The sequence below is a fragment of the Podarcis melisellensis genome, assembly GCF_964234715.1.
Source record: "Podarcis melisellensis genome assembly, chromosome: 13".
NCBI lineage: Eukaryota > Metazoa > Chordata > Lepidosauria > Squamata > Lacertidae > Podarcis > Podarcis melisellensis.
In genome coordinates this window covers 30,343,530-30,367,998 of record NC_138545.1, presented here as the reverse complement: position 1 = coordinate 30,367,998, position 24,469 = coordinate 30,343,530, and the positions used below count along the sequence as shown (strand labels likewise).

General features: G+C 47.5%; 1 protein-coding gene across 1 annotated transcript; it reads left to right on the top strand.

Annotated features, from left to right (window-relative positions):
* Positions 1 to 2,905: 2,905 nt before the first annotated feature.
* LOC309355479 (keratin, type I cytoskeletal 10-like) lies at positions 2,906 to 23,629 on the top strand. Its single transcript, XM_081886400.1, has 8 exons — positions 2,906 to 2,944; positions 14,223 to 14,305; positions 15,355 to 15,511; positions 16,755 to 16,916; positions 17,676 to 17,801; positions 18,492 to 18,709; positions 20,358 to 20,683; positions 21,794 to 23,629. The coding sequence occupies exons 1-8, from the start codon at positions 2,909 to 2,911 to the stop codon at positions 21,895 to 21,897; spliced, it is 1,212 nt and encodes a 403-aa protein (XP_081742526.1). The 5' UTR covers positions 2,906 to 2,908; the 3' UTR covers positions 21,898 to 23,629.
* The last annotated feature ends 840 nt before the right edge of the window (positions 23,630 to 24,469 follow it).

Sequence of the window (24,469 nt, the reverse complement as noted above, 5' to 3'; positions counted from 1 at the left end):
GATATACCACGAAAACACAGGTTTTCATGTTCCTGAGTCGCATGATACCTCATTCTTATATAGGGGTGGTGTCATTTTGGATTGGCACTAGAGAATAAGTGGGGCCCTGCAGCAAACTCTATTCCATCCCCTTTCCACCCACCCCAGTTTTCCTTGTTGTCCCCCCCCCCCAACACTGTGCATTCCATTCCCACTGAGCATGCTCAGTACTTATTGGACTGTTTGAGTTTCTTCCTCCATTTTGTCCCCACCCCCCATTTTCGATATAGGAGGGTGAACACACCTGAGATACATTAGCATCTTGTACTTCTTAATTGATTTCAGTGGGTAGCAGTGGAGGACTTGGGCACAACAGAGCCCTGTGCAAGGCCAAATTTGCCCCCCCCAACCCTCACAGGCATCAGGTTGACCACTGACCTGATCCAGCAGCCTATTGCTGTGCTCTTATGTCCTGCTCAATAACCCACATAAATAGCAACTGTGTTTATTTCTCCCCACAAATCACTGTGTTTTGAGTCCACTGGGAAAACTGTGAATAAAAAGTAGACCATCGAAACAAAACACACACATTCTTCCTTCTCCTTCTCTTCCATCTCCCTTCTCCTCTCCAAGCCCTCCCCTCTCAAACACGGGGCATTTCCTCAGTTAATTTAGTTTCATTTCTCAGAATAGAAAAGCAGGGAAAGAGGTTATGAATTAAACTTTCTGGAGAAAAAACCAGGGTGAAAGAGCTGCTTGGAAGGCTGGGGACTCCCTGACCCGCCTCGACATGCCTTGTTAATGGGGTGATGCGACTCGGGAACGTGAGAGTCTGCTCTGCTTGGCTGTGTCATTCAGGATTCACACAGAGGTGATGCACACCCTTAAGAGGCGTGCTGGAAACTGCTGACTTGCTTCTGTGTTCTGCCCAACAGGCTGCCAAAGTTACACGGCAGCATAAGGGCATCACACGCAATTAGAAAATCCATCCCCCTTTATGGCATTTGCCTGCATAGAATCATAGAGTTGGAAGGGACCCTAAGGATCATCTAGTCCAACTCCCTGCGATGCCAGAATATGCATCTGTTCCATACGGGGATCGAACCTGCAGCCTTGGTGTTATCAGCACCACGCTCTAACCAACTGAGCTGAAGAATGAATGAATATTTATTTGCGTCAGCCATTGGCCATAGCAATAAAACAACAATACAATATACAAAGAATGGAAATAAAAACTCAATTATATAAAATACATTTTAGGGTTTTGAATCAATAGTCAAATAGGGGATCTTATTCTAATTGCCCCAGCTGAAAACCTTGCAACCTTTGCTGTCACCTGTGCATCTTGATCTGCCAAAAGAAAGGACAGTGTGGCAGTGGTTGGGCGACCCAGAATGGACAATAAAAGAGGGGTGGTAACTTCATTCCTCAAGTCTTTATAAAGAGTGCAAGCCACAAGGGCATGCGCCACCGATTTGGTACTGCCGTCTCCACAGGGACATAAGCATTTTTCATGTGGAATCTCTTGGAATCGTCCCTCCAGTACAACCGAGGGCAATACATTCAATCTTGCGAGAGTAAAAAAGCATCTATGTTTTAGAATTGCTAGATATCTATGCAGATAGGGTACCAGAGAGTTGAAATGGGAAGGTGGGAAATGGTCATATCATGGGCAAAATTTCCTTATTGTGGCCAAGTTGTTCTGACACTCGATACCATTTAGGCGCTGACAAATTAGACTGTTTGCTTTACTAAAACCCAAAGTGTGTAGCTGTTGTGGTGATAAACCACAAGAGCAAAGTTTTTGATAGACAATTTTAGTCCAGGCACTCTTGAGACAATCTTGCAGCATTAGGGATATTAAACAGGGGAGATTTGAGTTTAGACAAAGCCATTAGTTAAGTGCCCTACGCCAGGTCCATAATTCTACCGAGGGAAGATTAGCCTCTAGGAGCAACCATCTGAGCTATCCAGGTGCTGAGGGTTCCTGACCCCTCGCTGTCCTACCACACAAGTCCATCCACTTTCCTACATGAAGGGATGGTACATGTGTCATCTTCACTGTTAAGTAAAATGCAAAGGGTGAGGCTATCCAGATTTGCCATAGGACAGAAAAATCCTTCAGGAACAATAGATTTTAGCATACGTCTGTCTTGGGAGACAATGGAGGAGTGCACCTTTGGGAGTGAAGCCAAACCATTGGATAGTTACACTGCTTGCTGTGACTGTAGATCAGAGGTTTTCAGCCAGTGTTCTGTGGCAACTTGGGATGCCTTGAATGATGGTCAGGGGTGCCGTGGGCAACATTGGCCTCTGTCCCTCTTCCCGTCCTCCCCTCCTCTGATGCCCTCTTGTGTCTCTGCCTCCCAAAGGGTTGTGTGGTTGTTTGGTGTGTGTGTGTGTGTGTGTGTGTGTGTTTAATTTTTTATTTTTTTTACCAACAACCAAAACACAAACAGTGAAAACAAACAGTGAAAAACCCCAGGCAGCTGTTACATTGGGTATACATAATCAATAATAACATATTCAAATCAACCATATGTATAATTCTATATACCTTAACACTCCTCCCTCCACAAGGTTTATTTAACTTTTAACATTTTAATTGCCCCAAATTGTTCAAACCTGCCCAAATAATTCAATATTTTCTCAAACCAATCCTCCTCCTTTTTACAGACCTTAAACCCTTTCATTTTATATATTTGTTGTTTGTTGCAACAGCCCCAGGCAAATGGTGCCTCTGGCACTGGCCAGAGGGTGCTGGTCGTCAGGACCTGAGGCGGCCTCGGAGTAGGCAAGCAAGTGGGTGAGGGAGCCCAGCCAGCCAGCCAGCCCTCGCTGTTGGGAACGGGCAGAAAAGTGGGAAGCTGGGTAGGAAGGCAGGCACTGAACTGGCCTTTCTTGTGCTTGCAGTGTGAGCCATTCTGCCATGCAGGCCCGGCAGCACCCACTGCTACCTCCCAAGGTGAGTAAGGGGCTGTCTTCATGTTCACCTTTGGCCAATCTCTGTCAGGGTGTTATGGCTGGGGGCATCCTCTTCCCAGGCCCCTGTGGGGTAGTGTGAGGAGGCACCCCTCTTTGGGGCAGGGGGGTGGCTCAGAGACTGGGGTGGTAGTGGTAGCTGCCTGGAAGACTCCCAAGGAGAGGGGAGAGGAGAGGAGGCTGAGGGAACACTCCACAAGGGAGGGTGTTCAAAAAGGGGTGAGGGGCTGCCGGCTCTGAAGGCAAGGGGTGACGTAACTGGGTTCCTGAGCCCCACAGAGGTGCCACAGAAAGAATGTGGTTGGTTAGGTAAGCCATGGGCTCAAAAAGGTTGAAAACCTTTGCTGCAGATCATTGATCTGGTGAGCACCACTATAGATACTGGATAGGACTGGCATTTGTTCCAAGATTGTGAAAGTTATGGCGTTGACTCCAGTGTCATCTCTTGCCCTTGTGAACCCGTATTAGTCAGATGGAGCAGAACCTTCATTGGCGCGGTCAGAAGCGATACAAAAAGGTGCTCATGTCTTTCTTCAATGTGATGGCCGTGGTTGATGGAGAATGACTAACAGGTTAACAAAAGCTTGCCTCTGTGGTCTCAAAAGATGATTTATGTTTCTGGGTTTGGCAAAGGGTATGCGTGATGCAATGTATCTAACATTATTTTAATTGAAAAGGAGATTTAGCTAGTCAGCAGTCATGACAAGCTTTAAGTAATTAGTGGGATAAAAAACAACAACTTCATCTGCCCTTTGAAAGCCGGGAGGAAAATTAGCCAGTATATGCTAAGTGCACTATCATAGACTCAACTGCCACCATTCATTGACAGCATAATTATTTTCAATCCAGAATTAAGCATAGAATCACAGAATTAAGATGATGGTTTTTAAAAAATTACTTTTCAAGCAAGCACTTGAACTGCATCCAAAATATACTGTGACCTCTGCTCCAGGCAGGGCACTTACCTGCCATTTTTTTTAAAAAAAGGGGGGGTGGGGAGTCAAATAGCTAATGGATCACAAAACATTAAGGATCATTTCATAGCAAATTCTTATATAGATAGCAGAATAAAAATGCTACCACCTTCCTGATTATCTTGGTTTTACCAAACTGCTGAATTTTTAAAGCAATGAATCAAATAATCCTCTGATATTAACAAAGAAAAATAAACTGAATAAACTGGATTCCCTCCCGGTGTAACCATATAGCATTGTATCGCATTGCATTAATGCAAAAAATGGTGTGCTTTTAAAGCAGAGCTTAAACCCCATTCACCAAATGACAGCTGCTTCTAGACAAAATGGCAATAGGGGGGGAATTATTCAATGTTGCTACTACAAGTGCATAATTGTACACCCCCTTTCAAAAGGCCAATACCCCGTTGGTCAGAATCAAAAGCCATATTGGCTTGTCTGCAAGCTTTCCCACAATGTGGTTGTTTTCATTATGGCTGCTGCCATTTGTTGTCATTTTTATGCGTGCATGCATTAAAAATCTGTTTATGCTTGTCTTGGTTGTTGTTTTCTTTTAAAAAAAATTCTTCATATCTGTCACGGCCACCCAGGACGGGTCCCAGCTCACAAGAGACCTCACTCCGTTGCAGTTTATTTACAGGAAAAGTTTATTGAAGATTTCTGCTTCTCGTACAGTTCAGCATCGTGGCCGTACGTCTGTCACGTTAGACCGCTGAAGTCCCCTCTGACTCCTCCCCTCTTCCACACCAACTTAATAGCCTGGCTCTAGACCACCTCTTCCTCTCCTTTCTTTTCCGCAGGGTCTTCCTGCCCCCCTGGGTTCCCTCTCTCCGTGACTCGCCTGAGGCTGAATCCTCTGCCGCCTCTTCCCCCCTCCTTCTGGCTTTAGGGCCGGGCTCCTCCCCTGAGCTCTCTCCACTTCCGCGCGCCTCTACGTTTGAACTTGGCGCGCGTACGTTGCTGCTGACCTTTCTTTCGACCGCTACACCACCCCTTGTTCTGCTCTCCACCCTTTCCGGCTGAACACCTTGCTCCAACCCCCTTTCTCTGTTCTCTCCTAATCCTGCTCCCTCCGAGAGGCTGACGACTCCACCCCCTTTTCTCCGTTCCGGCTGAGACGCCTCTTGCTGCGTCTGTCTTCCACTGGGCTCCTCTCCGCTTCTCCCTTCTCCTCCCTTTTGCTTGATTAAGGTAACCCCCTTTTGAGAATCCTCTGACTCGCTTTCCGTCTCCTCTGTCATCTCCTCCTCTCTCCCAGAAACCCTGACATCCATCCCCCCCTCGAAGCCCCCCCTTCCCCCCTCCCGCTCGCCGGGTGCAGGTTGAGGAAAACGTGGTTCTTCCGGGGTCGGTTCAGGATACAAGTTGTCCACTTCAACGTTCTCCTCTGTCATCTCCGTATATGTGTGTTCGAACTCGGGTTCCCCACCCACAGACCTCACAGTCTCTTCCTCCATCACTGCTTCTCCTGGCGCTGCCTGCCAAGGACCTACCATCCATCTCTGACTCCATGCCTCCCTTGGCTGATCCACCCACCAACAAGGGCCTGTCTCCTTCCCCCCCAGTCTCGGATCCCTGGTCGGGCTTGTTTCGGGCGTATGGCCCTCGGGTGAGGAGAAACCCTCGAACGTGCTGTCTGACAAAGTGGGCGTGAAAAGCCAATCATCAAAATACTCCTCGGGCATGGGCTTGTGCGGAAAAAGTGCATGGAACTCCTCCTTCAACAGGGGTTCGTCCAACGCGTAACCCGGCACCCAGCTATTGGCAGAGGCCGGAGTGCCTTCCCTGGCTAGAAAATATTCAACTCCCTCCTCCCCCCATCTCGAGTCCAGTATCTCTGTGACCTCGTTAAGAGGTTCTGGTCTTGGCGATTCCCCCCCCTCAGGCGCCCTCCTACGTGGCTCTGGGAGTGCTCCTGACTCTTGAAACCTGTGTGGGGTTTTGTAGGGAGTGAGCACCGACCTATGAAAGACCGGGTGCACCCTGGAACCCTCCGGAAGGGCTAGACAAAAAGCCACCGGATTGATCTTAGCCTCAACTTGATATGGCCCTAGCTGCCTGTGTCCTAACTTCTTCTTGGCCAATGACCTGGCCGGCATCGCGTGGGCTGCTAACCACACCCAGTCCCCAATCTGGATGTCCTCTCCCGCCCTCCTGTGCTTATCGGCCTGCACCTTATACGCCTGTTTTGCCAGCTCCAAATGTCTCCGCAGCTCCTCGTGCACCTCTTGCAACTCCGCTGCAAACTGGTCGGCATCTTGAGGCCCCCCCCCTCCTGGTGCCGCAAATCTCGGGAAGGTTCTGGGATGACGGCCATTGTTCGCGAAGAAAGGCGTCACCCCGGTGGATGCGTGTTTCGTGTTGTTGTAGGCGAATTCAGCCATCGGCAGATAGTCCACCCACGCCGCAGGTCGCTGGTTGGCGTAGCACCGCAGGTACTGCTGCATGATCGCGTTGACCCTCTCCGCTTGACCGTTGGTTTGTGGATGTCTCGCCGATGTCAGGTTGATTTTGACGTGCAAGATGCCCAGAAGCTTTCGCCAGAAAGTGGAAACAAACTGGCGCCCCCTGTCGGACAAGACGGACTGCGGAAGTCCATGCACTCTGAAGACGTGATCGATGAAGAGCTTTGCGGTCTGTTCTGCCGTCGCCACCTTGGCACAAGGGATGAAATGCGCCATCTTGGTGAACAAGTCCACCACCACTAACACCGCCGTCTTACCTCTGGAGCTGGGCAGGTCCGTAACAAAGTCCAACGCTACCCTCTCCCACGGTTGCTGCGGTGTCTCCAGCGGTTCTAGCAATCCCGCCTGCTTCTGGTGCACTGGTTTGGACCTCTGGCAGATATCACACCTGGCGACGTAGTCCGCCACCTCTCCTCTCATCTGGGGCCACCAAAAGTCTCTAGCCACCAACTCCATCGTCTTCTCTTTGCCGAAATGGCCTGCACTAGGGGCGTCATGCAATTGTTGCAGCACCTTGGCTCGAAGATCGTCGGTGGGCACGTAAAGGGCACCCTTACGAGTCAAAAGTCCATCTTGCAATTGGAACTCATCGTTGTCTCGCGACCCTCCGCGTAGCTCCTCCATCTTGGACTGTGCAAACTGATCCCTTTGCAACGCGCGTCGCACCGCGTCCAGGTCGACTGCGATGGTAGCGCACGTCCACGCCTGCGGTGCGAAAATGTGCTTTGCTGCGATTGGAGCTGCTTCCTCCAAGTATTGCGGCTTTCGGGACAGCGCGTCTGCAATAACATTGGAGTCTCCTGGGATGTATTCTATTTTGAAGTCGAAATCCGCAAAGAACTCCGCCCAGCGCATGTGTCGCTGGGTCTGTAACTTAGCCGTCCGCCAATACTCTAAGTTCTTGTGATCCGTGCGGACTTGCACCGTGTGCTTGGCTCCTATTAAGAAGTGTCGCCACGCTTTGAAAGCTGCATGAATGGCCAACAACTCCCTGTCCCATATGGTATAATTGCGCTCCGTCTTGCTGAGCTTCCGGGAGTAGAACGCACCCGGTCTCCAGTTGCCTTGTGAATCCTCTTGCAAAAGAACGGCCCCAACCGCTCTGTCTGACGCATCGGTCTCTACCCGCATGGGTCTGCCGGGATTCACGTGGAGCAGCTGCTCTTCGGAGGCGAAAAGACCTTTAAGCGTCCGGAAGGACCGCTCCGCTTGTTCGGTCCAGACGAACTTCTTCTTCTTGGAACTGAGGGTGTCAGTGATAGCCGCCGTCGCGTTCGCAAAACCCTTAATAAACTTGCGGTAAAAATTGGCAAAGCCGATGAACCTCTGGACCTCTTTCCGATTTCGAGGGCTTTTCCAGTCCAACAGCGCTTGAACCTTAGCCCTGTCCATGGCCAGTCCCTCGTCGGACAACTTGTAGCCAAGGAAATCAACCTCTCTGACATCAAACTGGCATTTTTCCAACTTGGCGTACAGCCTGTGGTCCTTCAGCCTCTGCAGGACCTCCCTCACGTCCTTATCGTGATCCTCCGGCGATTCCGAGAAAATCAGGATATCGTCGAGAAAGCAGACACACTTCTTGTAGAGGAGACCTGCTAGCACGTGGTGCATAAATGCTTGAAAAACGTGGCTGCCATTTTGGAGACCGAAAGGCATGACTCTGTATTCGTATGTGCCCAGAGGGGTGAACATGGCGGTCTTCCACTCATCTCCTTTCCGGATGCGGATGAGATTGTAAGCTCCACGTAGGTCCAGCTTGGTGAAAATCTTGCCCCTCCTGACGGTCGCTAAAAGGTCGTCAATCTTGGGCATGGGGAAAGCTTTGGGCTTAGTCAAGCTGTTTATGAACCTGTAATCCACTATAAGCCTTTTTTGGGGCGTGTTTTTCTTCTTCACAAAGAACACAGGGCTGCCACCCGCTGCTTTAGATTCCTGGATGAAACCTCGCTTGAGGTTATGGTCTATGAACTCCCGAAGCTCTTGCATCTCGTCTTCCGACATGGAGTACAGCTTGGCAGCAGGCAGTTGCGCCCCTGGCACTAAATCAATCGCGCAGTCGTAAGGTCTGTGAGGCGGCAACTTGTCAGCTTCCTTCTCACAGAAAACCTCCAAGAAGTCCTGGTACTTGTGAGGCACTGTTTGCACCATACCCAGATGCAACTGCTGCTCGGCTTCTCCTCCCTGATCGGTCTGAAAGCAATGCTGAGCACAATACGATGAACAAAAGGTGATCTGCCGCTGGTACCACGCAACCGCGGGACTGTGCCTCTCCAGCCAACTCATGCCTAACACGATGGGTGTGTCCGATAAGTGGGTGACATTGAAACTAATAAGTTCTCGATGGTTGCCAATCTGCATCATCATGGGAGGGGTTTGCTGCACCACTTGCCCCCCCAGCAACTTCCTGCCGTCTACCGTGACCACGTTTAGAGGCGTCGTTGCAGGCAGGAGCGCCATGTTGTGCTGCTTAACGAACTGCAGTCCCACGAAGTCGGCGTTGCTTCCCGAATCGATCGTTATTGGAACCTCGAGGAGTCTCCCATCAGGCAACTGGAGTGTTGCTGTGAGCAGAACTGCCGGTCTGGGAGGCAAAGGGTCCACGCTCTGCAGTGATGCTGGGGGCTTGTCTACAGATCCGCCTGGCTGAGCCCCAGTAGCTCTGCTTCCAGCCAGGCACTGTCGTTTCCCTGAAGCTGCTCCCCTGGTTGCACCTCTGCTGTTACAGTTGCCAGTGCTGCAGTGTGCTTCTGGAGCCTCTGGGGGCACTCTTTCGCCATATGGTGCGCACTGTCACAGATGTAACACTTCCTGGTTCCTCTAGGAGGCTTCGCTTTGGCTGCACCAGGGACAGGGCTCTGGGATGGCTTCTGAGCCCTAGCACCACCAATCTCCATTGGCTCCTCGCTGTCCTTCCCCATTGGCGAGGGGTGCGCACGGCTGAAATCCCTGTGCACAAAAGGGAGAGTCCTCGCTTGCGCACGCGCTTGGGGCCCGTCCTCCTCGTGCCACGGACGTCCCTCATGTCGAATTCCAATAGCTAAAGCCCGTTGCACCACGTCTTCTAGGGTCTGGGGTCTGTCCCCCCTAGCGATCTCATCCTTGATGGGGGGGGCTCAATCCCTCCCAAAAAAGATCTCTGACCGGCTTACTGTCCTTTGGCCAATCTAAGGCGGTGAGCAATGCAAAAAATTTAGAGTGGTATTGGCGCACAGTCGCTTTCCCCTGCCTCAGCCCGTGCATTTGACGGCGCGCAATGTCCACATCCACAGAGGATTGAAAACAAGAATCCATCGCTTTGATGAACGCAGTTGAATTGCGACGGGCCGGTCCATCTTCGCGCCACAGATTGCGTAGCCAAGCCCTGGCCTCCCCATGCAGGTGCGAAACAATGAACCCCACTTTCTCCTCCTCATCTTTAAAATCGTGACGGAGTAAATGCAGTGCATATACGACGTCCGCTCTGAAATTGGGATAGTCTTGCAAGTTGCCATTAAAATGCGGAACCAGGGCACCCCCCCTCCGTCCAAGCGCAATGCCCTCCGCTCTGGAACCTGGGGCCCCCGCCCTGTCCGCGTGTTCCCACCTTGCCTGCAAATCCTGGCACGTCTTCTCCAAGTCGTCATTCTTCTTCTGCGAAGCAATGACTGCCGATGTGAGAGCGGTAACCTGATCCCGCAGTGCAACCAGCTGCTCCTCAGCGCTCATGGCTGCTCCCGTTCGTGAGCTTCGCAAAAAAAAATTTTTTGCTTTCTGAGAGGGGACTTACTGTCACGGCCACCCAGGACGGGTCCCAGCTCACAAGAGACCTCACTCCGTTGCAGTTTATTTACAGGAAAAGTTTATTGAAGATTTCTGCTTCTCGTACAGTTCAGCATCGTGGCCGTACGTCTGTCACGTTAGACCGCTGAAGTCCCCTCTGACTCCTCCCCTCTTCCACACCAACTTAATAGCCTGGCTCTAGACCACCTCTTCCTCTCCTTTCTTTTCCGCAGGGTCTTCCTGCCCCCCTGGGTTCCCTCTCTCCGTGACTCGCCTGAGGCTGAATCCTCTGCCGCCTCTTCCCCCCTCCTTCTGGCTTTAGGGCCGGGCTCCTCCCCTGAGCTCTCTCCACTTCCGCGCGCCTCTACGTTTGAACTTGGCGCGCGTACGTTGCTGCTGACCTTTCTTTCGACCGCTACACCACCCCTTGTTCTGCTCTCCACCCTTTCCGGCTGAACACCTTGCTCCAACCCCCTTTCTCTGTTCTCTCCTAATCCTGCTCCCTCCGAGAGGCTGACGACTCCACCCCCTTTTCTCCGTTCCGGCTGAGACGCCTCTTGCTGCGTCTGTCTTCCACTGGGCTCCTCTCCGCTTCTCCCTTCTCCTCCCTTTTGCTTGATTAAGGTAACCCCCTTTTGAGAATCCTCTGACTCGCTTTCCGTCTCCTCTGTCATCTCCTCCTCTCTCCCAGAAACCCTGACAATATCTTTTTATTATGTGTATGTTTTCTTCTGCAGAAAAGGGTCTGATAGATTAGATCAATCTCTATGTGAGATATGGTCTTTTCTCCCTTTCTAAACTAAATAGCAGTGGAGCTAGGGTTGCCATATTCCCCAAAGATGAGCTTTTTTTGGAAAAGTCCCCTCAGAAAGCCCGATTCCTGGAAAACCCTAAGTCAGCCCTGAGAGAAGAGATGGGGAAGGGAGCCTATAAGCTATATGACAGCTCAGCACAGTCATAAACAGGAGCCACCAGCTACTAGTTATGAACTTCTGTGGTATTCAGAATCTGATTTGCCCCCCTGAATCTCTGTGGTCCAAAATCTCTCCCTGGTGTAAAGGGTCAGGGACCTGTGCTTTAGTCCAGCTAGTCCAGGACTCTGTTCTCCCATTGGTCAACCAGATGATTATGGGAAGCTCTCAGGCAGGACTAAAGCATGACAGCGCTCTCCACTCCCATGGTTTCTAGCAACTGGTGTTCAGAGATATATTGCCTCAAACCGTGAAGGTCAAACATAGCCATCAGGGTTAGTAGGCATTGACAGCCTTCTCCTGAGTGAATTTGTCCAGTCCTCTTTTAAAGCTACCCAAGTTGTTGGCTCTCCCTGCCTCTTGTGGAAACTAGCTCCTCAGTTTAACCACACACGGTGTGAAGAAGTTATTCCTTTTTATCTACACTGGAATAAAACTTGCCAGAATCAGCATTAACCTGAAAGTTAACGCTGCAATTCCGGCAAGATGTGTGCAAAAGGGAGAAGGAATAAAGAGGCATGGTAATGCAGGGATAAAACGAGGATATAGTGGTACCTCAGGTTAAGAACTTAATTCGTTCTGGAGGTCCGTTCTTAACCTGAAACTGTTCTTAACCTGAGGTACCACTTTAGCTAATGGGGCCTCCTGCTGCCGCTGTGCCACAGCTGCATGATTTCTGTTCTCATCCTGAAGCAAAGTTCTTAACCTGAGGTACTATTTCTGGGTTAGCGGTGTCTGTAACCTGAAGCATCTGTAACCTGAAGCGTCTGTAACCCAAGGTACCAGTGTACCTAAAGAAATAGCATGCAATAATGTGTTAGGAAGCAGCGAAGCTATAAAAAGGAAAGTACAGTAATTACTCAATTGAGTTCCAAAGGCTCTAATGAAAGGGTTGGCCCACCCCGCTCCACCTATTCTCCATGTTGACATGCTGATTAACCAGAGGGAAGAACCCAAGCATGCATATTGGGATTAGCTATTAATTATTATAATTAGCTGATGATGGGCTAGGCTAGCAATTTGGCAAAAAAACACACCATACACTTAGGAGTATGATGCAATTACACATTTGTGTATAAAAAGGTAAAAACTGCCTTCCGAGGTCACCATCACTGCATTTCTGCACAGGGAAGGTCCTCTGTACGTTGTGCTGCAAACATGAGTTTCTTTAGCCAGTCCTCCAGACAAGCCGCTTCTTCCCGCAGCAGCAGCAGCAGCCGAGGACCAGCAAGGATGTCTGGCCATGGAGCATGCAGCTTCAGCGGTGGATCTAGCAGCAGGGCCTTTGGTGGAAGCTCCAGTTTCAGTGGTGGATCAAGCGGCAGGGGCTTGGGTGGAAGCTCAAGCTTCAGCGGTGGATCTAGCAGAAGGACCATTGGTGGAGGCTCCAGCTGTGGTGGCGGCGCCTGGGGCTCTGGCGGGGGCATGTGCGGTATGAATGGGATGTCTGAGAGCAGAGGGAGATGGAGTTCTGGTGGCGTGTCATGTGGTGCTGGTGGGTCCTGGGGCTCAAGTGCTGGGTGGGGCGCCGTTGGAGGTGGGTCGGCCGGGGGCTTTAACAGCTTCGGGGGCAGCGAGGGTGGACTCCTTTCCGGCGGCGAGAAGCAGACAATGCAAAATCTCAACGACCGCTTGGCAGCCTATCTGAACAACGTCCAAGCGCTGGAGGAGGCGAACAGTGACCTGGAGAGGAAGATTGCAGAATGGTACGAGAAGTTTGGAGGAAGCTCCAGGGGTGGAGAGCAACGGGATTACAGCAAGTATTACGCAGTCATCGATGACCTTAAGGCGCAGGTATGGAAAGAAACAAGCCACAAAAATATGTCGCAGGGCTTTGTATGCTGCGTTTGTTCGATTCACAAGGCTTATACAGTCGTACCTTGGAAGTCAAACGGAATCCGTTCCGGAAGTCTGTTTGACTCCCAAAACGTTCGGAAGCCAAAGCGCAGCTTCTGATTGGCTGCAGGAAGTTTGCAAACCGGAACGGTCACTTCCGGGTTTGTGGCGTTCGGGAGCCAATATGTTCGAGAACTAAGTTGTTCAAAAACCAAGGTACGGCTGTATTTATGGTGCGAATTTGCAGGTGGAGGGGGGCAGGAGAGAGCTAATGGGGCCAGAGGGACTGCTGAGGTCCCTTAATGGTCAACAAGCCAAGTTGCCAGACACATCTATTAGGGAAATTACAGGCAAAAGGCCCTTAATAATTAGGAAATAGCTAGAGACACCGGAACATAGGAAGGTGCCTTACACTTAGCCATGCTACTCATCCAACTATGTCAGTGTTGCCTACACTGAGTTACAGTGACTGTCCATGATTTCAGAGAGGCTTCTCTCCTAGTCTGTTCTGGAGATGCCAGGGATTGAATCTGCATGCAAAGCAGATGCTCTATCATTGAGTTATGGCCCTTTCTGAGAGACACCCCTGGAAGGTGAGATCCATTTTGACAAAGGGCATACTTTAATTCCCCCAACCCTCACATTATTATTATTATCAGTTGAGTTTATATACTGCCCTATACCCAGAGGTTTCAGGGCGGTTCACAGAAATGTAACCTTTCCTCATAGAGAAGTAGCTCCAGCTCCCCAGTCATTTATTGCTGAAATATTAATTTTATTTACCTACTTTTCTGTGGGGTTTTTTGTTAGTATTCTTCCATTCTAATAAAAAAAAACTCCTTAAACTTATTGGATGCTTAGTTTTAGACAAAATCTATTCAAACTATATGAAAGAGAAGAAAGAAATGATGTCATTTTAAAACCATATATCTCTCATCTGTCTATTTAATACTATATATTCCCCTCATTAATTAAGCAGACTTGTCTTGACTTCCCACAACAAAAGGAGACAAGATATGTAACATAATTCATAATCCGTCCTATTCTTAATGGAGCTAAATAATAATTCCTGTACAAATTAAAATTGGGTAGAAATTTCCAACAGCGCTGTAGTTTATTTCTTTTGGGGAAGCCATGACTATTTAAAGTGGTATCATGGTGCTTTAAATGTGTGCAAATGAGTTGGGAGAGGAACTTGCTACATGTCCGAATCCAACATTCAATTATATATTAATTATTGATTCTTTCTTTTGCAGATAATTGCTGCAATTACAGACAATGGTGGCCTCATTTTGCAGGTTGACAATGCTAGGCTGGCTGCTGCTGACTTCAAGCTGAAGTAAGTGGGACAAAATGGGCATCTGCTCCACATCCTGGTGGAGATGTTTGCTGAATCATTCATGTAGAGCAGAAAAACCAGCCTACTGTGAGATCTCCAGCATGCATATCCCATGAGATGTAAATACAGTACATTTACTGTATGCTTGGCTGGAACAAATTCATACCCACCAGACAATGAATTGCATTTGTGTGCTCCAGCACAGCCCCAACCATGTGTACTCAGAAGTACATCCCATGGAGTTCAGTGGGGCTTACTCCCAAGGGTTATAGGGCTGCAGTCCTAATTTCACATCATAAATTTAGCTGAGTGCTTAGCTAATTCCAGGTTTGGTTCATATGTGTGACAAAAACACCACTGATAACCACACCTTCTTTAAAACCTGATATGCAAGCACATAGCTCCAACATAAAGCTGTGGGTTAAACCACAGAGCCTAGGACTTGCCAATCAGAAGGTCAGTGGTTTGAATCCCTGCGATGGGGTGAGCTCCCATTGCTCAGTCCCTGCTCCTGCCAACCTAGCAGTTCTAAAGCACATCAAAGTGCAAGTAGATAAATAGGTACCGCTCCGGCGGGAAGGTAAACGGCATTTCCGTGTGCTGCTCTGGTTCGCCAGAAGCGGCTTAGTCATGCTGGCCACATGACCCGGAAGATGTACGCCAGCTCCCTCGGCCAATAAAGCGAAATGAGCGCCGCAACCTCAGAGTCAGCCACGACTGGACCTAATGGTCAGGGATCCCTTTACTTTTAAAATAATATAGGAACTTAAGAAGAGCCTGCTGAATCAGGCCAGTGGCCCATCTAGTCCAGCATCCTGTTCCCACAGTGGCCTGTGGGAAATCTGCAAGCAGGATTTGGGCACAAGAGACCTCTCTCCTCCTGTGGTTTCCAGCAACTGCTCTTCAGAAGCATTGTTGCCTCCAACCGTGAAGAAAACTGATGAAGGCATCGAAGAAAACACCCACAGAGAAGGAACATGTTTCCCTCTCTGTGTTCAGATGGTTCCCACATGATCTGCTGACAACCTTTTTAATCCATTTTGCTTCAGGTATGACAATGATGTGGCTCTCCGCCAGAGTGTCGAAGCTGACACCAATGGCCTCCGTAAGGTCCTAGATGAGATAACCATGAGCAGGGGTGATCTTGAAATGCAGATTGAAAGCCTGACTGAGGAGCTTGAGTATATGAAGAAGACTCATGAAGAGGTAATGTAGGTCTCAGTAATGCCTAAAGTCAGGTCCAATATGTGTGTGTTTGTGTATATTTACCATTACATATATACACACATTACATATACACACACACGTATGCTTGCCGTGGGACTTAATAGAATTGGTTTGCATTACCTCTATAGATAATAGGGGAGCGGGTGGCACTGTGGTCTAAACCACTGAGCCTCTTGGGCTTGCTGATCAGAAGGTCGGCGGTTCAAATTCGCATGATGGGGTGAGCTCCTGTTGCTTTGTCCCAGCTTCTGCCAACCTAGCAGTTCAAAAGTACATCATTGCAAGTATATAAATAGGTACCACTGCGGCGGGAAGGTAAATGGCATTTCTGTGCGTTCTGGTTTCCATCACGGTGTTCCGTTGCTCCAGAAGCTGGCTACATGAACCGGAAAGCTGTCTGTGGACAAACGCTGGCTCCTGTGGCCTGAAAAACGAGATGAGTGCCACATCCCAGTCGCCTTTGACTGGACTTAACCGCCCAGGGGTCCTTTGCCTTTTCACCTTTACATAGATAATAAACAGACCAGAGCCCAAATCAAGCTTTACCTACGCAGGAGAAACTTCAGGTAAATGATGGAGCAGAATACAAAATAGTACAGGGATGCCAACTTGAATAAAATATTGTTGGGGGCCCAGGTAAGCCCCACCCCACATAATCAATCACATGACGCAGTGTACAACACAACATTTGAATGGGAATGCCCATCAGCTCTGTGAGGGCCCAGCCCCCTCAAATATTTTATTGTGGGGGCCAAGGCCCCGTGGCCCCTAGGAGTTGGCTTCTATGAAATGGTAAGAGCAGGCATCACCAAACTTGGCCCGTGGCCCCTAGGAGTTGGCTTCTATGAAATGGTAAGAGCAGGCATCACCAAACTTGGCCCTCCAGATGTTTTGGGACTACACGTCCCATCATCCCTAGCTAACAGGACCAGTGGTCAGGGATGATGGGAATTGTAGTCCCAAAACATCTGGAGGGCTGAGTTTGGGGGTGCCTGGGTAAGAGGTACCCCACACCTACGCCTGCTCAATCTATTTTGAATCAGATATAGACCTCTCTGGAGTCTCGGCTGTAGAAGCAAGGTTATTGAAACCAGTTGATGTCATCTAGAAAATATTACAATTACTCAGAGATACTCCTCATATTTAAAAAAAAACCCACACAATCTGTTTTATTTTACTGCTCTTGCAGCAAGTGTTGAAGGAACATTTTTTATTGATGCAGGATATGAGCTCTGTGACTGATACCACGGCTGGAGGCATTGATGTGCAAATGAATGCCGCCCCAGGAGTTGACCTGACTGCCCTCCTCAATAAGATGAGAGGAGAATATGAAGCCCTCGCTGAGGAGAACAGGCAAGACATTGAGGCCTGGTTCAATGAACAGGTAGGTGGCGGAAATGCTCACTTTTTTATTATTTCAATAGTTTTCATTGGGTTTTACAAATTCATTCACACTCATAGTCACAAGTAATAAAAAAACCCACAAGATTCTTCTGAATCTCAAGACTTCCCTCCTCCCCTCCGTGGGCTCTTTAAGGTAACTTTTTCTTAACTGCATATTGTAAGTCCATCTAATTTACAATCCTTCATTGTATCCAAAGTCTCATTGCAAGAGTTAATTAAAACCTGCCAAAGAGTTCAAGTGTTTACAGTGGTCTTTCAAATATAATATGAATTTGTCCCATTCCTTGTTGAAGCTTTGATCCTCCTGATTTCGGATTTTTCCAGTTAATCTTGCCATCTCTGCATAGTCTAGTAGTTTCATCTGCCGGTCCACCTTCGTAGACATCTTGTCATCTTCCCAGCTCTGGGCAAGTAGCATCCTTGCAGCTGTTGTAGCATACATAAACAATCTTTTCAGCTCCTTCGGTATCTCTGCACCTACCATTCCTAACAAAAAGGCTTCTGAGTTTTTTTTAACAAAGGTTATTTTAAACATTTTTTTCAATTTATTTTATATCATTTCCCAGAATTCCTTTATCACTTTACAATTCCACCACATATGATAAAAGGTGCCTTCTTTTTGTCTTGCAGAAAATGCTCACTTTTGACTTCGTGGAGGACTCCTCCTTAAGCAAAATTATTCATTTGACTAAAAACCTTTGGATAACTCGCTCTACCTCTTTTAATCGCTTTATTTCAGAGTCAAGAACTGAATAAGCAGATCAGCAGCAGTGTCGAAGAGACCAGCACCAACAAGAGTGAGATTACCGAACTGAGACACACTCTGCAAAGCCTAGAAATGGAACTGCAAACACAATTGTCTATGGTATAAGAATTCTTTCTTTCGTTCAGTTAGCATCTTTTTTCTTTGAGAATTTTTATTTTACAATTATACAATTGCAAATAAACATTTCACAAACTTTAAAATATCCAGGGACTTCCCTTCTTCTCTTTCCGTGGTTCATTTTGTGTATCATACATCCCTGCATATTTTACTATAACCATTCAAATCAATTTTCCACTTTTACATCCGTCAAAAATTATTTACTCTGCTGAATTTATCTTAAGGCTGCCAGTGTTTTCAGCTGTATACAGTCATTTTCCACATATTCAATAAATGTTTTCCACTCTTCTTTAAATGTATGTTCTTCTTGCTCTCTTATTCTATGTGTTTAATCTGCAAGTTCTGCAGATTCTGTCAACTTAGGTTGCCTGTCCTCTTTAGTTGGGACCTCGCTCACTTTTCATTTTGGGGCTAACAGTTAACATCTTTCTTTACTTATTACTTTATTACCTTTCTAACCCTTCCTTAAGTTTAAAACAAGAAGAGATATAGACAATATACACAAAGGGCACACATGGCCTTGTAGCATCCAGCCCTACCATTAAACATACCATGATCTTTTAAATGTGTTTGTGGGAAGGGCTATTTGTTTATTTATGTTTTTATTATCTGTGTTCTTGTATTATCTTTTTATTCAACTTTCAATGTTCCATTTTCCCCCCCTTTCATCAGAAACAATCTCTGGAGGCCACCCTGGCAGATGTAGAAGGCAGATTCTGTGGCGAACTTTCCCAGATACAAGGAGTGATAAGCAACGTGGAGGGACAAGTGGTGCAGATCAGGGAAGACATGGAAAGCCAAAACAGAGAATATGAACAGCTCCTGGATATCAAGATCCGCCTGGAGAATGAGATTGAGACTTACCGCAGTCTGCTGGATGGAGGAGACAGGTAAAAAAGGGAGGAACGTGGTAGACGTCTGCCATTCCTAAATGTATTTGATTCTCCTTTGCCTAAGGGTCCACACATCACTTGGTTTCTCATTGCTTAACTGGGCATTTCCCCGCTCGATACGCACATTCTCCAGTCAGTTTGCATAGTCTCCAAGAAACATGCCCTTTCTTTCTATTTCTGGTTCAGAAATGGGCAAATGTATTATGAGGCAGCCTGCTTGTGCTGGTTAAAAGAATTGATCACATTGGATAATGCAGACATCCTGGACTTAGAAGGTCACGATTTAAAATTCAGCTGGCATGCATGTCTCTGGTATGGGAAGGCAAAAATTTATAAAAGTTTTATGAATCATATTCTAAAGAAGAATTTGTATAGAGTTGGCTACAGTGGAACCTCGAGTTGTGGACGTAATCCGTCCCGGAGGCGTGTCTGCAACTTGAAGCATTTGCATCCAGAAGCGCCGCATCTGCGCACGCATGCAGTGCATTTTAGCGCTTCTGCACATGCCCAAACAGCGAAACCCAGAAGTAACTGTTCCAGTACTTCCGGGTTGCCGCAGGATGCAACTTGAAAAGATGTAACCTGAAGCGGATGCAACATGAAGTATGACTGTATCTCCAATCGAGGCTATTACAATTAAGAAAGTTAATATAGATAGACAGTGGGCAACCTACAGGGAATTGCTGCGCTTTAAAGAGGGGGAATCTAAACGGAAATCAATGGAAAGTGTAAGGAGTCATGTTAAGGGCTGGCTACAATATCATCAGTTACATGAAATGTTTCAAATAAACAGGAAAAATGGGTGTTCATATCAAAGCTCACAATTTGAAAAAGAACTTCTACAAAACAAAGAAAAACTTGTTTAAAATGTTTAATCTGTTATTGGATAGGGAGACAAAAGACAAGCTTGTTAAAAAGCCTCTATGACAGATTGGACAATAGATATAAGACTATATATGCACACACAGAGACACACACATATATATACATATATGCATATATGCATATATGCATATATACATACACACAGAGGGACACACACGGGGGGGGAGCTGCTTCTGGCCAACTGCCTAATTGTACATGGTCCATAAAACAGATCCTCCTACTGATAAGCAGAGTAGCAAGAAGACTATCTCTTTTTCTGCAGTCCAACCCTCTTTCCACCACTGTCAGCTGTTCTCCAGTCAGCTGAGCAGCACAAAGGTGATTGCAGGAAGAGTAATGTCTTAAACCTTCCCTCCTCCACCCACAATTCCACAATTCTGATGGACCACCACCACCCATGCTTCTATTAAGCTTAGGAGAAAGTTTGATAGTAGCTTGGGGGGCAAATACAGGAATTGCAGGAGAGGAAAACTTTCACCAGCTGAGGAAGGGCTACCTAACAGTGGGGGAAAGGGCTGTGAGAGAAAGAGTGTGAAGTACTTCTGCACCCAACCACCCACAATAATATTAGCACACTTATTCAATACATCCAAACTTCATTACGGTTCAGATAGATGTTGCCTTTTCTCATCTCGATCCCACATAATATCTACAATAAAGACTTTACTGATCTTGGTACTGTCAAATGTACATTCACAGAAGCCCTCTCTTTTTTCTATAACCAAGTCTAAAGTTTCTATGTTTTTTACTGTTCTTATAGTGATTTTGAATCTGGATCCAGACGAACCTCTTCAGAAACTAGATCTAGAGGATCTGTAGGTTCAAGTTCTAGAGACCAGACCTCTTCCAGCTCTGGATCCAGAGCTTTTGGCAGTGGAGACTCGAGATCCACAGGATCTAGAGGGTTCGGATCTTCCAGTTCTTCAGATTCCAGATCCAGGGTCCAAGAAACTTCCAGCTTTCAGTCACAGTCCAGAGGCTCTGGGTCTGCAGACTCACAATCTAGAAGCTCAGGATCTACAGACAGAGGATTTAGTGGTGGAAGTTCGCAGGATTCAGGATCAAGATATGGAAGCAGCAGCAGAGGTAATACATGTTGCTCTTATTTTTCTGTTAAAAATGCACATTTCTATTTTTGTTTAAAATGCGCATTTATTTTGCTACTAATGTCAGAGGGTGAAATAGTGCTGATAAATTGCCTATTGGAGTACCAAAATTGAACTGAGAAAGTTCCGTATATGGCAGGGTTGTGCTGGTGAAGAAAGAATCAAAGTTAAGGAGCCACCAATGTAATAACAACTTTACCTCAGATGGTCACTGTGGCGTTTGCCTCCTAGGGTGGGTCATAAGGAAAGGGTTAAATGAGTGTGATGTGATTGGCCAGTGGGAATGTAAGGGAGGAGTAAAAGTTAGAGTGGGAGGTTTTGAAAGTCAGTTGAGGTTTGGGAACTGGAGAAGGAAGAGGGAGGATTAGGTGTGGGTTGGTAGAGTTGTATTGTGAGAGAGTGAGAGGAATTGTCAGGTGGAGTCAGATAGATAGTTGGGAATAATCAGTTTGAAGTTGTTAGGAACTAAGATCTAAGCAAAATTAACTGAAACCATAAGCTTGTTCCTGCATTTAAAAATAAACTTGATTATTTGTTAATGTTAACAACTGTCTGGACTCCGTGTGTCCCCGTGAGATATGGCGTGGTGGCAACGGAAAAAGCAATCGCAGTGGCGGCACAGGGTCAATAGACCAGAGGCCCTGTGTGTGATCACCACAGTCACCCAGTGCAGAAATTGCCCAATGGGATGGTTGATCAGGGTTGTAGCTGCTCCCATTGGCCCTCGTCCCTCCAAGCTGCTATTTGCATGGGCTATGAATTGTGGGTCGACCCTGGGCAAATGGGATATTGATGGCACAGAGTGTGTGGCACAATGACAGAGCATCTGCCTTACATACAGAACATCCCAGGTTCAATCCCCTACATCTCCAAGCAGAACTGGGAAAGCAGACAGAAACCTGGATAGCTGCTGCCTATCAGTATAGACAATACTGGCTTATATGGGTCAATGGTCTGGTTCACTATAAGGCAGCTTCCTGTATTTCTAAGTAGTACAGTACCCCCCCCATGTTTAAATAAGAGCTCCATGATCTGCCTGTTTAAAAGAATAACTGCTCTCCTAAATGCCTGCATTTCTTTTCTTGCACAGATGTACAAAAAACAAGAGTGATCAAGACAATAGTGGAAGATAGAATTGGTGATCAAGTCGTCTCGACTCACGTCCAGTCGGTTGAAGAAAAGCCAATTAAATAAGCCATCTCAGATTCTCATGGGGAATCTTTCGAAGCATGCCACAGCAGATGCATGCCATGAAAAAAGCTATGCCAAGGAGTCAGGAGCTTGAAGATTTCTGCCTTAAACCCACAATCCCGTCTTAGTGTTGCCTTTTTTCTCTGCTTCTGTCACCGCTGCTTTCTTGAGCACCTTTCTTCCATGCAAACCAAGACAGAAAACCGTGATCTTATCGGCTAGCAGCCTGCAATAAAGATTTTCCTTCTGTAGCAAGTAAATGATAACATTGTGGTCAGGTGTCTTTATTTTAAAGCATTGTCTACATACTGCCTGTGCCAGTCTTCTCCAAACTGGTGGCTTCTAGGTGCGTCAGACTACAACTCCCATTAGCCCCGACCAGCACAGCAAGGAAGGCCCATGGATCTCTTGGTTTCAGATCTACAAACCAGTCACGGATGGGACAACCCTCAAACAGATGACACCATCGAAGAGAGGGCTGCCCTCTGAATGTCCTTCAAAACAGAGGACTACACTCAGTAAAACAATCACAGCAGCCCTGCTTCCAAGCTACTGCAGCTATGTGCATCTTAATTGACCAGCCCCATGAAGATCCTCCACATAGAAGCCCCAATGATCATGAAGGGCATCTCCATGTATGTGAGGCCAGGCTGTGAATTCAAAAAACCCCTGTGCTCCTGAAGCACTTGTGGAGAAGCTGTCATTAGACCACCAGTCACATGTTGGTGCAGGGATAGGCCAAAGGGCTGAATGTGGCCCTCTAGGCCTCTCTGCCTTTCGGGAGAGACGTGGGTGGCGCTGCGGGTTAAACCACAGAGCCTAGAGCTTGCTGATCAGAAGGTTGGTGGTTTGAATCCCCACGACGGGGTGAGCTCCCGCTGCTAGGTCCCTGCTCCTGCCAATCTAGCAGTTCGAAAGCACGTCAAAGTGTAAGTAGATAAATAGGTACCGCTCCAGTGGGAAGGTAAACGGCGTTTCCGTGCGCTGCTCTGGTTTGCCAGAAGCAGCTTAGTCATGCTGGCCACATGACCCGTTAGCTGTATGCCGGCTCCCTCGGCCAATAAAGCGAGATGAGTGCTGCAACCCCAGAGTCGGCCACGACTGGACCTAATGGTCAGGGGTCCCTTTACCTCTCGGGAATCCAGGCCACACTTCCTCCCTAGCCACCCCTTCTTTCCCCAAACTACACCCCTCATCCGCCCTGTTTCACACCCTCGACGGCTGTGTTTTCCCATCTGGAATATGTTCTAATAATTCCTCTTGATTTCCTGGACAGAGAATGTGTGCAGAAACTTGCTCCACCCACTTTTGCCTCTGGCCCTGCCCAGCACTGACTTGTGGCCCCTGGAAGATTGCCACAGGGGAATGTGGCCCTCAGGGTCCTCATCTCTGTTCTTGGATCCTGGAGTTTGGTACGGCAAGTTTCCTGCCCAGACCCAAACTGCAGGGGACGGGGTTGTGGCCAACTGAAATTAGGAGTGGGGAAACGATTAATGGAGAAAAAACCAAAATTTGCAGATTATCCCATCCCTATTGGTGGGTGGCCTTAAACAAGTAACACAGGGATTATAGTGAACCGACACATAAGGTTCCTAGGAGTCCAGACAAACTGAAAACAGCACAGCACTTCACACATTAAATTTACTAAATAAATAATTCTTAGCAATAAATCCTAGCTTCACTGAAACTGTCATCAGCTTCAGCAGCCAAAGACTACACCCTTTGGCAAACGGCTGTCGCCCGTAAATTTTGCTGCTGCAAGATGGGTGTAATTTCTGTCACCTTCTGTTCCTGTGCCGTGCTGATCCAGTTAATAAACCAGATTACCTTATTCTGCAGAATGACGGAAAGTCCCCAAATTAAACAGCTGCATTCCAAAGTCCATCTGTACAGTGGTACCTCAGGTTACATACACTTCAGGTTACAGACTCCTCTAACCTAGAAATATTACCTCGGGTTAAATACTTTGCTTCAGGATGAGAACAGAAATTGTGCTCTGGCGGCGCAGCAGCAGCAGGAGGCCCCATTAGCTAAAGTGGTGCTTCAGGTTAAGAACAGTTTCAGGTTAAGAACAGACCTCCGGAACAAATTAAGTACTTAACCTGAGGTACCACTGTATAGATCAGTTGGCCCATTTTACCTACGCATGTAGACTAAATGACCACAGTTGACTTTTTTGTCTTTCTTAAGGGCTGGCTCCTTTTCATTAAAAAAAACAAAAAACAGGGGGAACTGTACCTCTTGTTCCTCTCAGAATACTTCGTAGGCAACTTTGAAGCCAATGGCATCCTGGCTGCCTACCAGCCTATTATGTTCCCCTTGTTTCCCAAAAGGTCAATGAGCATAACAGCTGAGTTTATGCAGGAACAGTATCCTGCATGTCCAAAGCGGTACTGGAGAGGATTGGCGGTATTGCAGCCTGTTCACTCTGGAAACATAGCAATGGCTGGCTACCTGCCACTCTTACTTTATTATGATTTGTTAACTGATATCATTTTACCCTACCCTTCCTCCAAGGAGCGCATAGCGGCGTACATGTGCTTTTCCCGCCACACCACATTTTATTCTCACAACA